General features: G+C 36.4%; 1 protein-coding gene across 6 annotated transcripts in view; it reads left to right on the top strand.

The window, feature by feature from the left end:
• The window catches only part of Usp30 (ubiquitin specific protease 30), a 252,115-nt gene that overhangs the window by 218,856 nt on the left and 17,305 nt on the right, over nucleotides 1–15,954 (top strand). For 5 of the 6 annotated variants that reach the window (XM_090413154.1, XM_090413150.1, XM_090413152.1 and 2 more), the window contains 2 exons: nucleotides 3,328–3,450; nucleotides 14,139–14,407. In XM_090413154.1, coding sequence (XP_090269280.1) covers nucleotides 3,328–3,450; nucleotides 14,139–14,358 — 343 coding nt within the window. In that variant the 3' untranslated portion in view covers nucleotides 14,359–14,407. Of the gene's footprint in view, nucleotides 1–3,327; nucleotides 3,453–14,138; nucleotides 14,408–15,954 lie in introns of those variants that run through there. The other variant, XR_016550340.1, reaches the window with a different exon arrangement.

The raw sequence follows: 15,954 nt of genomic DNA, 5'->3' as shown, positions 1-15,954 counted from the left end.
ATACATCATGTATTATATATTTCCTGTTGCAGAGGATATAGTGTATTTCATTTTTTGACTTCTCCATATCCATTTCATTTTTGGGCATTTTCTAAGAATGTGTTCATGATGTAGTCTGTTAGCTTCTGTAAATTATATTAAGATATTTCCATTTTCATTTCTCTCCCCTAACTCATGAGTTCCAGTCATTCAATTTGGGAAAAGTTTTTTCCTATTTTTGCATTAGTCTTCCATTATGATCAAAAAAGTTTATTTTTTTTATGCTGTTTTATACAGTTCTTCATCTGTTACCTTTGCACCCTTCGAATTCATAGACTCTTTCTATAACATTTTCTCTGAAAAGCCAACATTTATCTCACAGAGTTTTTGACCATTACCCATGTCTCACTATCATAGAGAGCACTTGTGAATATGAATGTTTCCAGCAGTCTCAGCTTTATGGCAAGGTTCACCAATTTACTTTTCCATGACTTGTCTGTTGCCTGTAGGTTTGCTTTTGTTATCTGAGATCTTTTTTACAATTGCACTCTAGGTATTTGGAGTTCCGAACCTCTTCCACCTCATGCCCATTGACCTTTATTTGCTTTTTCATCCTCTTCTTTCTCTCTGAATATCCTTATTTTATTTTTTTTTTCGTGTTCATTATCAACCAACATCTCTTTCCTTCTTCACTCTATTTCAGCACTGTTCTTTCTACATCTTAAGAGAATGACTGTCGTCTGCAAATCATAAATTATGGATTTTTGTACTTTGCTGCTGCATTGAAATTCCCTTTTATGCTCCTTAATGACAACCATTATTCTTTCCAAAAGCATGATAAAGATGTTATCCAGAACCATCTTCCTGTCACTTCACAATTTTTCACAGCATCTTTTTCATTATCGTTGATATTCTACAGCAGACATATCAGGTTCTTGTACATTCCACTATTCAAATATAGCCAATACCACTTTGATCTGTGTCAAATGTTTTCTGAAAGTCAACAAAGCAGATATGAATATTTTTCCTTGTTCTTCTTAGTCCTCCTTTCACTACCTTGAAATCCCATCCATGGTTTTGCTCATGACAGCACACTTCAATCTTCTTCTTTGTTCGACAATACTTGCAGTGCCTAAATGATTCAGGTATTTAAATTGATCTCGTTGCCCTTCTGTGGTTTGGTGAGAGTAGTATAATGAACTTCCATTCACTAAAAAATACACTGCTTGGAAAGAAGTTGGCAAACACACTCATGGACAAGGTGAATCATGCTATGTAATGAGTCACGTGTTTGTAGCTGGTATAAATTGAAGGAATATGATGCTCCCAAGTCAATGCAACTGTGTCCAGGTGAAATGGCTGTGAGAACTGACAGAGTTTGAAAGAGGCATTGTGATAGGATGCCATGTTGCAGGCCTGTCTGTTTGACAAAGTGTTGGCAGAGTGGGCCATCTCTGGTCAACAATCAGTAATACCCTACTGAGACAAGGAGTCAACTGCAAGTACTACCTGCAGTGGATGACCCACCACAACCTCACCATATATGACTATAGGGTGCTATAAAGTATTGATAATGTGTAAAAACTGCCATTCGTCAGTTGACACATTGAATGCGGAGTTCCAGGCATGACTGGGACACGAATGTACATAAAAACACCCAGAATTGAGGCTCACAAAATGGAATTCCATGGTAGGACCACAGCATGCAAGCCCCACTTTACCCAAACCAACATGCTGCATTGTCTAGAGTAGTGCAAAGATATGGTGCAAAGAGCGCATACAGTGTGGAAGCTGTGCCATGTAGCAATGAATCATGCTACACCCGCTACTGAACAGACGGACAGGTTATGGACAGATGCCTGATAAACGTCTCTTACCAGAGTGCATAACCCCAATTATGAACTTCGATGGTGGCAGTGCAATAGTATTGGCCTGGTTTGGCCTTGGACTGCTGTTTGTGGTGCCATGAACATTGAACTCAGAGAGGTATCTAAATATTCTGGACAGTAGAATGCTTCCTTCTTTGTGGTGTTTCTACAGAACTGATCATTGTATATTTTAGCAAGACAATGCACCTTGTCATAAGGCTACTGCTGACTGTGGCGAATCATGCTATACCCTCTACTGAGTGGATGGACGGGTGTGTGTGGCGAACGTCTTTTACCAGAGAGCGTAACCCCCAACTATGAAATTTGGTGACTGTCATAAGGCTACTGCTGTAATTGTGTGATTTATGGACATGAATATACCACACTTGACTGGCCTTCACAGAGACCTGATCTCAAGCCTATTCAACATCTGTGGAATGAACTAGAATATCAGGTATGGTCATGGGACATCTGCCCAACAACAGTCAAGGACCTCGTTGCATGTGTACAGGAAGAATGGCCCAAAATTCCCATTGATGCTATCATACACTTGTGAAAAGTATGCACCATAGAATTGCTGCAATCATCACAGCAAAAGGAGATCCTACGTCTTATTAAGGTGGGTGGCATAGTTTGTTCTTTCTCACACTATGAAGAATATATTGACTTCTTTCCAAGCAATGTACATCCCTCGTATTTCTTATCTTTAACACTCATCTTCAGATTTCTCTTTTTGGCTGACTTCACCTTTAGCCTTTCATGGTACCAATACATCACGTACATAACCTCCTCAGCTTCCAAAAAACGGTGTCCTCCTGTGCTGATTGCATATCTTACCTATATATCTCTTGATATGAATTTCTAATTTGTGTGTGGATTGAAGTCTTAAAGCAGTATTATAGCAAATGTTATGCTTAGTTTCTGTTTTACTCCTGTATATGTGAAAAAGTTAATCTGCTAATGCCTTTTATTTCCATAAGTAGCAGGCAAGGCTTTTATCCCTATCTAACTTTGAGCAGTGAAATTCCATCATTAGCCAGAAAGAGATTGCCAGCTATCACTGCTTAGCTAATGCAAAGGCTATCGCTAATTTTAAAATAGTATCCAGTGAAGAGAGTGTTGAGAGTTGCTGCCATCTCTTGGTCCCTAACACAATTATTATTGTCTGAAATACTGTGGTTTTACAGTCGATTTTCTTGATTTTTGTTATGAAAAACTCAAGTTGCTGGAGAAAAAATTTGTTATAATTCATTATCAAATATTTTTGTTAATATTCTTTTTTAGTTTTATTTATGAGTTTTATATTGATTTCAGTATTGAATTGTCATGCTTTAACTCGTGTATATTTATACATTACTTTTTTTTTTTTGCATTTCCTTTAATTAGCAAATATTTCTTTGAACTGAAATTTTGTAAATCTTTTAGTTTGAATAAGTCAAAATATATTCACTGCACTAAGAAAGAAAACTTATATATATAGCCATGGAGTGCGTAGATCCAGTATAGGTGTTGGAACAACTCAACCAACCATTTTAAATGCCTTGAAAAGAAGATCAATGTCAGATGGTGAAAATATCTGCTTTGTGATTGCACCAGAAAAAAGGTAGGATATATCTTATTAAAAAAAGAGTGTATATGTGCATGTACCTTTTTTATCATTTAAAAGATGCATTCTGCGTGGGTCTTCCCTTTAAAATGATGTATCATCTAATTTTCTAGAACAATAACCTTTCCAGATAACATCCTCTCAGTAATGTTTATCATGCTGATTTCAAATATAGTAGAATCTGCTTATTGTGATTGCAGATAATATTATTAATCGGCTATTATTATCAAAATCAGTCAGTCCCAAAATACACCCATTTAAAATGAATTAAAAATAATCTGTCTATTATAATCAAAGTTCTGCTTATTGTTATCAAAATCCTAATATGTTTAGCCTTTTGCATTTCAAGATTAAGAACTTTAAGGGTTAAACAGGAGAAAAATTGACAAAGAACATTTGTTAAAATCTGACTTTTGTGTTAATCTTCTTTTAATCTTATTCTTCCTTAAATCTTAAATCTTCCAGGCAAATGCAAGTTTATTTTCATGCTCTCTTTCAGTAAGTGAATTTGACTTTAAGTGCTCATTAAAACGTTAACATTATGGCAGAAAGAAGTAAAAATGTAAATATTTATCTTGTCAAGAAAAATAAAGAATTTTGGATTGCTATGATTTTGCTATGATAAGTTGCCCAAAATGAGTCAGTATAGTGTGGCTGTACGTTTAAAAATTTCGCAACCACTCTTATGTAAGATAATAAAAAACAGATCAAACATTGAATCTTTGGATCTTACTAATGAGAACATGGATTAGAAGAGAGCCCAATCTGGTAAGGATACTTAAGTTGAATCAGCATTAAAAATTTGGTTTAGTAATGTTTGCTAAAAGAATGCTTCGATTAAAGGGCTTTGATGCATCAAAAAGCAAAAAACTTACAAAAATAATGGGCAAAGAAAATTTAATTGCACTGATGAATGGAAAAAGCAAGAGAATATTGTATAACGTATTCACAGTGAAGAAAAAAAGTACTCATATTTTATCAGCTGATGCATGGATTAAGACCAACTCACCAAAATTATTGCTGAATATTCTCCCGAGGATATTTACAACGTAGACGAAACAGGACTCTATTTTTGTGAAATGCCTATGCATACTTATTTGTTTTAAAATGAAAGTACTAAATGATTTAAATCTTCAAAAGAGCGAGTGACAGTTCTTTGTTTGCTAATATGAAAGGTGAGAAACGAGGAAAAAGTAAAAATCTTCTGTGTTTTAAATGTGTCAAAAGTTTGCCTCTTGATTACTGTTCTAGTCAAATGCTTGGATGACTAATGCCATTTTCAGTAATTGGTTAGTTAAGTGGGATCTTAAAGTGAAAAATTGTCTTGTTAGTAGACAACTGCACTGCACACATACAAACAATATCATTAAAGAACATCAAAGTAAACTTCTTGCCTTCAAACATTACATAGTTAATTCAACCATGTGACAAGGCATCATATGAGCTTTTAATGCTTATTAAAATATGCAAGAATTATAGCTGAACTTCATTATGTAAAAGAGCAATCTGGTGCAAGTGCAATTGCAAAAAAGATTTCCCTTCTTGATGCATTGCATTTGGTAGTCTTAGAGAAGACTTGAAAACTGCTTCCAAAAAGGTGGATTTTTAAAAACAAATTGTGAAACTTTCTTTTGAAGAATTTGAATACTTACAAATGAAATTTTTGATAAAACCCCAGACGCTATTCAAAAGAAGAAATTGAAAATTGGTTGGATATTGATAACGTTGAAGTGGTGGCTTCAGTGACAATGTTGGAAATGTGTCAGGCTGCTTCCAATGAGAACTTTAAACTAGTAGAAGAAAGTGAACCTAATGTAAGTATAGAAGAACAAATTTTAGAAGCTCCTCTGACCAATGCCCAGGTGCAAGAAGCTCTACAAATATTTCATCACAGTGTGCAACATAGAGCAACAAATTTCGAAAGTCATGAGTATGAACAATTTATTCATGAACTACTATATTCAAACACAAAACAGACAACACTCTAGATAAGTTTTTAAAATAAATTTTGTTGTTATTAAAAAGTTTTTTATAACAATAAATTGAAATAGATGATGCAGTTTATTATATCTTTTGCTTAATGTTATCAGCCAGTTATCGAAAAGCAATTCCCAAAGTGATCACAATAAGTGGTGTCTATTGTATAGCTATTGATATGTATAAAATGACTCCATACAGTAGTTTATAATGTGATCTATACATAATCCATTCAAAATATTATGATCATTCTGTTTCACAATCAGCCATTCCATCCTGCCAGGTAGCACGCATATCATGCTTAAAGCCAATCAGCATGGATGAAGGGTAGTATCCAGGAAACTGCCAATATTGTTGGCTATTTATGGAGTCTATAGTTAAACTGTTCCAAGAGAAGGATACTGGGCAGAACAGCAGTCACCATGCTAGTTGTGGGCAGACATGCCTCATTAGTAGTGAATGCTGATTTTCCTGCCTTGTACAAGCCCATAAAAAAAAAAAAAAACTGGAATGGCTGACCATGGTATTTAACTAACTATGGAATGAAATGGTAGTATTTCCCAGATGTTTGTGAAATACCACTATTTATTCTCACAATCCATATTGGAATGAATGGATGTTCACGTGGACTGCCGAAGTTGATGCCATTCAAGGGCCAGCTATGCTTGCTCATCAATAACTACTTCTACAGTTTGCATCTGAGAGATATCATTTTACCATTGAAGACTGGAAAGAAGTTTTTTATGTGAATCTTTTCCAGCTATGTTTGCATGGATGGTAAGTGAAATTTTAGGAAAAAATCTGGAAAGAGGAATAATCTTGATCATCTAGCAGAAAAACAGCAGTGTAGTATGAAAGATCTTTTTCTGGTAATCTGTTGGAATACCAATATCTATAGCAAGATAATGCACCATGCTGTATTGCCAGTATCATTTGAGAGTGGTTTGCATGTAGGATGGTGACCTCCGGGTGTTGCTGAATTAGCCAGATTTGAATCCCACAGAACATCTCTGAAAATTTTATAGATTGAGAGTCCAGTATATGAATCCCACACCTGAACACTCAGATTTCTGGGAAGATTACTGGTACAGCATACCTCTTGCAGTGTTCAAAGGTTACATAATAGCAGTTTGGGCAGTAAGAAAGAAGGAACTGTGAACTATTTTAGAATAGTGATCATAATATATTGGACTTGAATATAATGTACACACATAAAAGTGATTTTCTATTATACAGATTTGCACCGGCCTGGTTGGAAGTCTATGACCAAATTTTGTTCAGCCTATCCATTTGAGTATGGAAAACTAATAGACTGTATTTAAACTTCAAAAATTTGACACCTCCAATAGTTATGTGATTTTTGGAGTATATATCTCAAGAACTCTTATTTTATTTATTTATTTAATACAATATAGCAATTAATACAAATACTGTTTAACAATGGCAAATGTGTATAACCCAAGAACATAAGCTCATCTGGGTTATAAAATGTATAACAAATACTGAAATAAATATAAGATGTATTTTTTTTGAGTTATGCTCTTTGATAGCTGTTCAAGTTAATGTGCCTCACATCTTGCAAAAAGTGGCAGCCATTAAGTACAAACACAGTTCTTTATTTCACCTTTCCCTGGATCTGTTTCCTCATAACCAGGGACGGCTCGGCATAGGCACTGCGGAACTGTACCCCCAATTTTTCTCGATATATAAATATATTTATTAATTTATTTATATTTGCTTGTAATATTTAATTTTATCATCAACAATCCTATACAATTCTCTTATTTTGTAAAAAAAAAAAAAATAAAATAAAATAAAAATCCATCTTGTAGCACTTAGGAGGGCAAAGGACACTAGCGGCACTGTTTTCCACAGTGTCGTATTGCTACATGCACAAGCATATGCACGTCATAGTGAGATGTGAGCTATTAGCATAATGCAGCACTGTCCACCGTGCAGTTCCACTGTTTATATGCTGTTTGCACCTCTCACTTACTCTGCGAGGGTTCCCCCTTTTTCCCCACACCCTTTCTATCGAGTCTCCGAGAGAAACCAGCCGGTCTGGTCTGGTCTTAAATACTTTCAGACGGTCTGAGTGGATGGTTATCGTCCTTCCTTGAGCTGTTGTCTCCTTTATTTTGAAATTTACCGGGGATGTTTTCTTGATAATTTTGTATGGTCCAGTGGCACATTTACCCAGTTTTCCTCCCTTTCTGTTGTTAGATTGTTGTTCTAAGAGGACCAGGTTTCCTGGCTTTAGATCTTTGCATCTCCTTAGTTTGTTTGCGTATGCTCTAACCCTTTGCGAACTGTTGTTACTAGATTACCAGCTCATATACAATTTTATTTTCGTTTATCATATTATTTAGGTATTCATCGATGTCTGGGAATCCTGTGCTTGCTCACGAGCCTCTAAAATCACTGGGGAACAATGGTTCGAACCCATATAGTATTACTACAGGGCCTCCTTGATAGTATGTAGAGCAGTTCTACAAGCAAAAAAGGGGGTGTGAGAGGAAGTCATCCCAGTTTGATATTTGACTACTAGTTAGTTTAAAAAGTGTCCGCTTCAGGGTTCTGTTCATCCTTTCACACATCCCATTCTCCTGGGGGGGATAAGGAGTCGTGAACAGTTTTCTTATTTTCAGTAGTTTGCACAGCTGAAGCATGACTTCAGCTGTAAAGTTCAGAGCCCTGGTCTGAGAGGAGTGTTTGGTGGTCCCATATCTGGAAATAATCAATTTGAATAGTTTGTTGGCTACAGTTCATGCAGTTTGGTCTTTCATAGCTGTGGCCTCAGGAAATCTGCAAAACATGTCAATCACAACTAATATGTATTTATTTCCCTTCGAGCTAGTTGGAAGAGGACCTATAATGTCCATGGCCACAGCCTGAAATGGACACGTGGGGGAAGGGTTGGAGGGGGGCCTTTCCACTGCAATTTGACCTCCTTTAACACAACTGGTGGGAGGATACATAGGTCTCGATGTCTCCCTGCATTCCCTTCCACACGTATCTTTTATTCTATTCTATGTTCTAAAGAAGCCTTGATGACCTGCCAAGTCTGCATCATGAAAGGTGTGCAGTACCCAAGGGATCATGGTGGCTGGAACCACTATTTTATCCTTCCATCTTCCAGTGATGTCTTGTTTTGACAACAGAAGGCCATCACTGTCTATGTATAATGTATGCAGAAGGGATTGTTCCCCCATGACTCTCTCACCTGTTAAAGTCCTTTGATATACCCCTCCCCATATTGGGTCTTGTTTTTGTGCTTCTATGATGTTGGATTCCTCCCAGTTTTGAAGATGGGAGGGGGGCGCTGTTCCTGTTTTCTTCCACTCCTTCTGCCTTGAGTATTGAACTGTCTCTCTGTCAGGGCAGGGTTTCTCCTCTGTCTCACTGTTTAGGGATCTGGATAGGTAGTCAGCAATTACGTTGTTTTTTTGGGGGAGATATAACTTATTTCTAATTGGAATTCTTGCATCTCCAGAGCCCATCGAATGATTCTTATCCTTCATGGAGGATGGGAAAGACAGAGGTTTGTGATCTGATCTTAGGAAGATCTTTTGTACTAACAACATATACCTAAACTTTCTTAGGGCATACGCTATGAAAAGAAAGCCAGTGCTTCCTTTTCAATGACCGAATAATTCTTTTCGGAAGAAGAGAGTTTTCTGCTGAGGAAAGCAGGTGGTTTAAATTCCTCTCTTTCTCCTTGTTCCACTATGGAAGCAATGGTGTCATTTGAGGCATCTGCTGAAAGATAGAATGTTTTGCCGAGTTTTGGATAAATGAGGAATGGTGATTTTGTCAATGGTAGATTCAAGGATAGGTGAGTGTGCTGTTCTTTCCCCCAAGAGAACTTCACCCCCTTCTTGGTTAATCTTACTATGGGTTCCATAAGTTTCGAGCACTCAGGAATGAATTTTCTGTAGAAATTTATCATTCCCAAGTACCTCCGAACTTACCTCACTGAAGTGGGGATCCTTGCCTTCAATATGGCGGTGACGTTCTCTTGAGTGAGGACTATTCCAGTCTCATTTACAATATGTCCCAGATACTCAACTTTCTTCATGAAGAATCTACATTTCGAGCATTTCAATGCGAGTTGTGCTTTGCTCAACCTGTCCAATACACCCAACAGGATCTCCTTGTGTGTCTTTATCTGGGGAGTAGATCAACAGGTCGTCTTGGAAGCACATGACTCCCCTCCCCAGCATGTCCAAGAGAACAGAGGTCATTAGACACTGAAAACTCATGGCTGAGTTTCTGGCCCCCTGAGGAAGTTGACAGAGTTGATATTTTTGGCATCGTGTGGTGAAGGCAAAATATTTTCTGTCTTCTTTCCTGAGGGGAATCTAAAAATAGCCAGAGTTCCGGTCTAATTTTGAAAAATATCTTCCCCTCTCTAGACTTATTAATAATTCTTCGATGTTGCATAGAGGGAAGTCAATGGGCTTGTGTTTCTCCAGGAAGTCAAGACCCAACATGACCTGGTCAGTAGTGTCAGCGACCTCCGGGAAAATAAGGAGTTCGTGTGAGAAATTTACTGGAAAACAAGGAATGGAGAATCTTGCATTTACTCTCTTTACTGCGATAGTTCAACCTTAGCAATTCCAGTTATCTTCACAGGATGATGTTATCAGGAAATTTACTGATGAATTTTTATACTAGGGATGTAGGAATGACCGACACATGAGCTCCAGTATCTAACAGGATGTCACACGGGACTTCAACTAATCCCCATACAAGTGATAAAGGCAGTCGTCCTTTCACTTCCGCTACTGCCACATTTTGCATTCTATAGGAATCAAGATTCAGTGAGTCTGATCTACAGATGGAAACATTAGATGACTCAACATAAGTCCTTTCGTTTCTATATGAATCTAATTCATTCCCTTTTTTCTGTGGGATATCACATGAGTAGGAGGAAATTTCTACCTTGGGGTTGGTAAAATCTATTAAATTGGGATTTCTCACCTTTTTCAGGTCTGACATGGAGGCTGCCCTTCTGCATCCCTGGTGATCCTCTGTATTGGTCTCTATGCATTAACGCCTGGTTGTCCATGATGAACTCCTGATAGTCATTGTCTCTGCCATGAGAGCAGTCTGAATTGCACTTATGAGTTAAAGAGGGGGGGGGCACTTGTGCACCACAGTCTTGCACCAACAATTGTCTCATGGAAGAATTCTGAGTCACTTCTTCCAATATCCTTTCTCGTTACCTGGATAAACCATAGCACCCCTCCAAAGTTCTAGCCTGCTTCTTGTAGATCACCTCCCTCAATTCATCATGCAATCCCAATCTAAATTGTTGGAAAGTGATCCACTCCAGATGGGGTTTCTCCTCAGGGGATATCCTCATGGACCGAGTAATTGCCTATAATCTATTAAGGTAGTCAGTCACATTTTCTTTACTACCCTGCACACATCTATAAAGTTGCCTTAAGATTTGGAGGGGACCCCTTTTATTGGAAAATTCTAAGATTAATACTTCTTTAAATTTCGAGTAGTCTAAAGTTTCTTTCAGAATTGGGGAGGAATATAGGAAGTTCTTTGCCTTTCCTGTTAGTTTGCTTCTGAGCAAAAGCAGGAACTGAAAATCAGTCCAGTGTGCCAACTTTCTCAGGCCTTCGACGTAAGAAAATAATAAAACATTGTCAGACTCCTCCCCAGAAAATTGCAGGAAAACCTGTTGTAGGTTCACGTCCTGAAGAACTGGATGATAAAGCCATTATGATATATCAGTTAGACCTTCCTTTCTTTTGTCCTTCACAAAATATAAATTTCAAAGTTTCTTGATATTTAGCCTGCCTGATTTACTCTATAACCTGCTCACTTTGATTCACTTATTTTAGTACTTTAAGCCTGTGAATCAAATTCTGCCGACTGTGCCATTGTAATATTTATTCTTTTTTCTTTTAATGTCGTGATTTATGATCTTAATCCTGACTTATTCCCTCACATAATTTCCTTAACCTAATTTCAATAAAAGTTCTTTGCTCGATGCATCAAGTTAATATACTTTAATTCCTATGCAGTCTCAATATTTAATTGGGGCCGTTAAACCTTCTTAAGAGTAGTGCACGTGGATTGAAGACAAAGGGATTGCCGTTGGATAGCGCCAATTCCTTTGTTTCTGAATCTGAATAGGAGCTGGTGCCAGTTCCTATTCAGATTCAGAGAAAATTTCTATTATACTGCGCCACCCTAAATCCTAGACTATTGATCATTGCAAAATCAAGGAACTAGAACTCAGTTTAGTACACTGTCTAATATCTCTTAAGCACTTTCGTTAAATGCTAAGTTCATCAAATAACTAAAATTCATTTCACAGTCATAGCCTCCTGCCTTGGTTCTAACTTAATGAACGGTGCAATAGAAAGGAAATCAAGCAAGTCATCAATTAATATCAAAGAAAAAACATTCAATTACAAAATCAGACAATTTACACTTTATGGACAAATTCTGACATAGAATTGCACTAACTTTAGGGAATGTTGAGTATACTCAACTAAAATTTCCAATTCTCCCGTAATAAGTTAAAACATTATTTCAAGTAAGAAATTCTATCAAAGGTCAATTATCCATTTTACACATAACAGTGCTGAAGGTTATTAATTTATCAATAACAAAATTATCTCAACGAGCTTCCACACAATTCCTCCATCCAAAACTTAAAGTTTCACTACTTCCTGTAGCATAATCTCTAAAGTCCTTTCATTAATCGAAACATTATAAACTAAAAGTCCGTTTTGCAATTATAGGTTGTTCCCCTCGACACAATTATATGAGAGATCAAAATTCTACATTACCAAAGGCTGGGAAATTATTCGACCTTCACATACGTCTCGACAGAACTTCGTTTCCTTGATCCTTCTCTTAATTGATTTCATCTGCACTATTCGACTGATGGACTCGGACTAGATGCATCTCCGCCAAAAGGTGAGTCTGGCTCGTCGCTCTTAGGTAGACTAGCTCGGCATGGCTTATCGATCTTCGTTCCGCTGGGCTACTCGTTGACCGCCGAACTTGCCATAGACACTTCAGCATGCTCCAACGACCTCTATCTAGATGACCACTCCAATTCAGGGGGGAAGAGAGAAAAAAGCCACTAACTCATGCCGCTAGCTTTTTAAATCACGTGCCCGATGTTTCCTCTCTACGTCATCCTGCTCTCTCCCTTTTCCCACGACACCTTTTTCCAGCACCTAGCACTACACTCTCCCCTAGTGTGCTTTATGGAGGGAACCCACGTCCTACTTGGTGAACGTGTTTAGTTTCAGGCCATCACTATCTAATCCGATTATCTTTCTCCCGGCAATACACAAGTATTTGCACCAAATCCACATAGTTTAAACATTACAAAATTTACAATAATTATTTACAACATGATGCATAGACAAGTTTTACTTAAATTACTAATGTTGCTTATAAATTACAATTAGCTTTATTTCTTCTGATATACCAATATTGGCCCCGGGAATGTTATTGCATGTTAAATCTGAATGAAACATAATTGGATTTAATTTCAGTTTCATTCAGAATTTAACAATAGCAATGCATTGTCCTTAACCTGAGTGACAGGTAGGGGGCCTGCTTCAGGATGTGGGTGCCATGCTGTACTTACAGTGTGTATGTATATTTCGAAAGTTGCAGCACCCCCACAATTTCCAGCCACGAGCCACCACTTTTCATAACTATGTGAATTTATCATCATACATTTCCTGGTAAATGACAACTTTGTTGTTCCAAAATTGCAGTCAGTGCACTTTCTGGCAGTTGAGTTTTGAACATTTTGGTCCTTCATTGGTAGAGTGGGGATATTCCATAAACTGAATTTTCATTTTGAGATCATAATGATGAATCTAATATTTTTACCTACTCACAGTTTTGTGAAAAAGAGCATTGCCTTCCCTTTGGTAATGCTGATGCACTCAGCAACAAACTTTCAGTTCCATCACATGCATACCTTATTGCAGTCCAGTTCTGTGATGATTTAGTTTATGCTAATTCAATGTTTAGTTTCAGTGCTACTGATCTATGACTTATTTACTGATTTTGTCTGAGTTTTCTGCTTATGGAAATTGTCAGTGGCAGTTTCTGGCTGCACACTTTATGATCAGTCATTAATGTCAGCTCTTCCATTGCAGTTCATTGTTCTTTGTGCCCAGCAATGCATAGGCAGCACTCGCATCCACACTACTTCACCATAAAAACCTTGTAATGAGCAGTGGACTTTAATTGTTACTTACATTTCATGTAGGCAGTAACACAAGAAGTACATTTGATTATACACCATTGGTTGCCAAATTGTAGTGGAGGAATGAAGGAACAAACAAGACCATGAACATTCAAGGCCATTCACTCCCCAAGCACTGTGCGCACGCACACACACACACACACACTGGCATTACTTTTGGAACACCCCTCATGTTTTATTCCCTTTTGGTCCACCTGTACTGAATAGGTTTTTACATTTGTGGATTGCTATTAAAATAAAACTGACTTATATATAAATGGCAACTCAGCATTCATATAAACATTGATACTTAACTTTTATTATTTCTTAGTTCAGTTTATCTCCAGCATGTCATATAAATTTAATAAACTCATTGCTGATAATTAAAAGTATATAATTGTAAAGAGTACTACATTTATTTGTCAATACAGTATTTGTTTTCTTTCTTCCCTTTTCTTGGCAGGTCTCAAAATAAAGACCATTTGTATATGTTGAAGGCTGTGATTGTTCATCTTGGAGATGTCTTTTCTGGCCATTTTATCACTTATCGACGTGGCCCACTACAAAGTAGTGCCTACCAACATTGGTTTTGTACCTCTGATAGTTCAGTCAGAGAAGTTCCTCTATCAGATGTTTTACAAGCGTCTGCCTATATGCTCTTCTACGAACGAGTTGCAGTCTAAATAAATTGCAAGATAAATTGAAATTCTAGAATCCTGGCAGACTGACAAGGTATTATCTTTGTGCTTCTACTAAATTAAACTGAAAAATTATTTCTTATTAAAATATTTATAACATAAAATACTTTCATATATTATTCTTTCTATACAAATATTTCAAAATAAGCATGACATCTTTGTATCCTCTATGCACTAATGCTGTAACAGAAACTCTATTCATTTTCTATATGCATCTAGTACAGCAAAGCATGAAAATATTTTTTTTTGTCTCATTAGAGTTGTAATCAAGCTATTACAGTATAATTTTACAGATTAAATTTCTACAAACTATTAGAAAGGGTAATCTTCTGTCTCTTTGTATATTATTAGTAGTTCAGTTTTTCTTTAATGATCCTTAAACTGCCTTAATGTAATCCATATTAGTTTAAAGTCATATGGAAAATTACTTACATTGGACATCTTTGATAATTAGAATTCTTATGGAAGTTCACCTCTTCATATTTATAATACGTTTTCTTTAACAGTGTAGTTAGTCTTGTCTCTTGCTGCCATTCTTTTCATTTCTTATTTTCACACTGTTAATTTCTTGCTCTTTTCTGTGTTTATGTGGACAGTGCTAATTTAAGCTTCTACATTTTTCTACAGTGTAATTTGTATGATTATTATTTCTAAATGGCATTAGTTTGATATTCCCGTTGACGTGACCATTTAGGTTGGCTCAGTAATATTCATCTATTTTATTAACTATTCACTTACCTCCAGGTTGTTGTTGATTATTAAAAATTGGAATTATTGTTGAAACAGCTAAGGCTGTGAGGCCAGTGCATTGTTTTTTTAATTGCTTATGTTCTTCTGACTGGATAATTTGCCAACCTACAGACGGGATGATATTGATTTTCAAGGAAAAAAGCAGTAATCAGAAGTCTCTACGTGTAATTTCCATTCATCCTTCGCAGTTGAACATTTTGAAATTTGTAGTAAGTGTTGTGCATACTGTAGATCATTAGGTAATAATAACGTGACCAATTTTTTTACAATGAAAAGGAGGACGAAAAAATTTAAGAAAAAAGTACAACGCAAATAAATGAAACATTTTATTAATTTAAACAAAAATACACTAATTATGCTTACATCCCTTTTAATTAAACGAGTATTTTTCCATTGAATGAATATTTTTTGTCAATATATCATTTTCTAACAATATATTGGAAATTTCGGAGCAAGAAATATCCTTCATATTGAATTTTACGGTAAGTGCTGCAGCTAGAGTATCAATATTCAATCTTGATTTCTCACTTGTCCAAAAATTATTATCAATTGAAAAAACTCTTTCAACTGCTGCATTAGTTCCAGGGCAGCACAACGTAAATTCAACAAGAATAACTAAATTTTCATATGGAATGTGTTCATTTTTGAAATGGTTAAATATTTCCACCCATTTTTTATCAATTTCGACATGTTGATTTTCCCATTGTTCTAATTTATCAGAATTTAAATATACATTCAGTCTTCTAATTTCTTCAAACAGACAATTGTCATCGATTTTAATATCAGGCATTTCTTTCGATAAAAACTCAACACAATTTTCAATATCTGCCC

The sequence above is a fragment of the Typopeltis vanoorti genome, chromosome 23 (assembly GCF_054136105.1).
Source record: "Typopeltis vanoorti isolate ZY-2024b chromosome 23, IOZ_Tvanoo_1.0, whole genome shotgun sequence".
Classification (NCBI taxonomy): Eukaryota; Metazoa; Arthropoda; class Arachnida; order Uropygi; family Thelyphonidae; genus Typopeltis; species Typopeltis vanoorti.
This window is presented reverse-complemented; position numbering and strand designations above follow the sequence as displayed.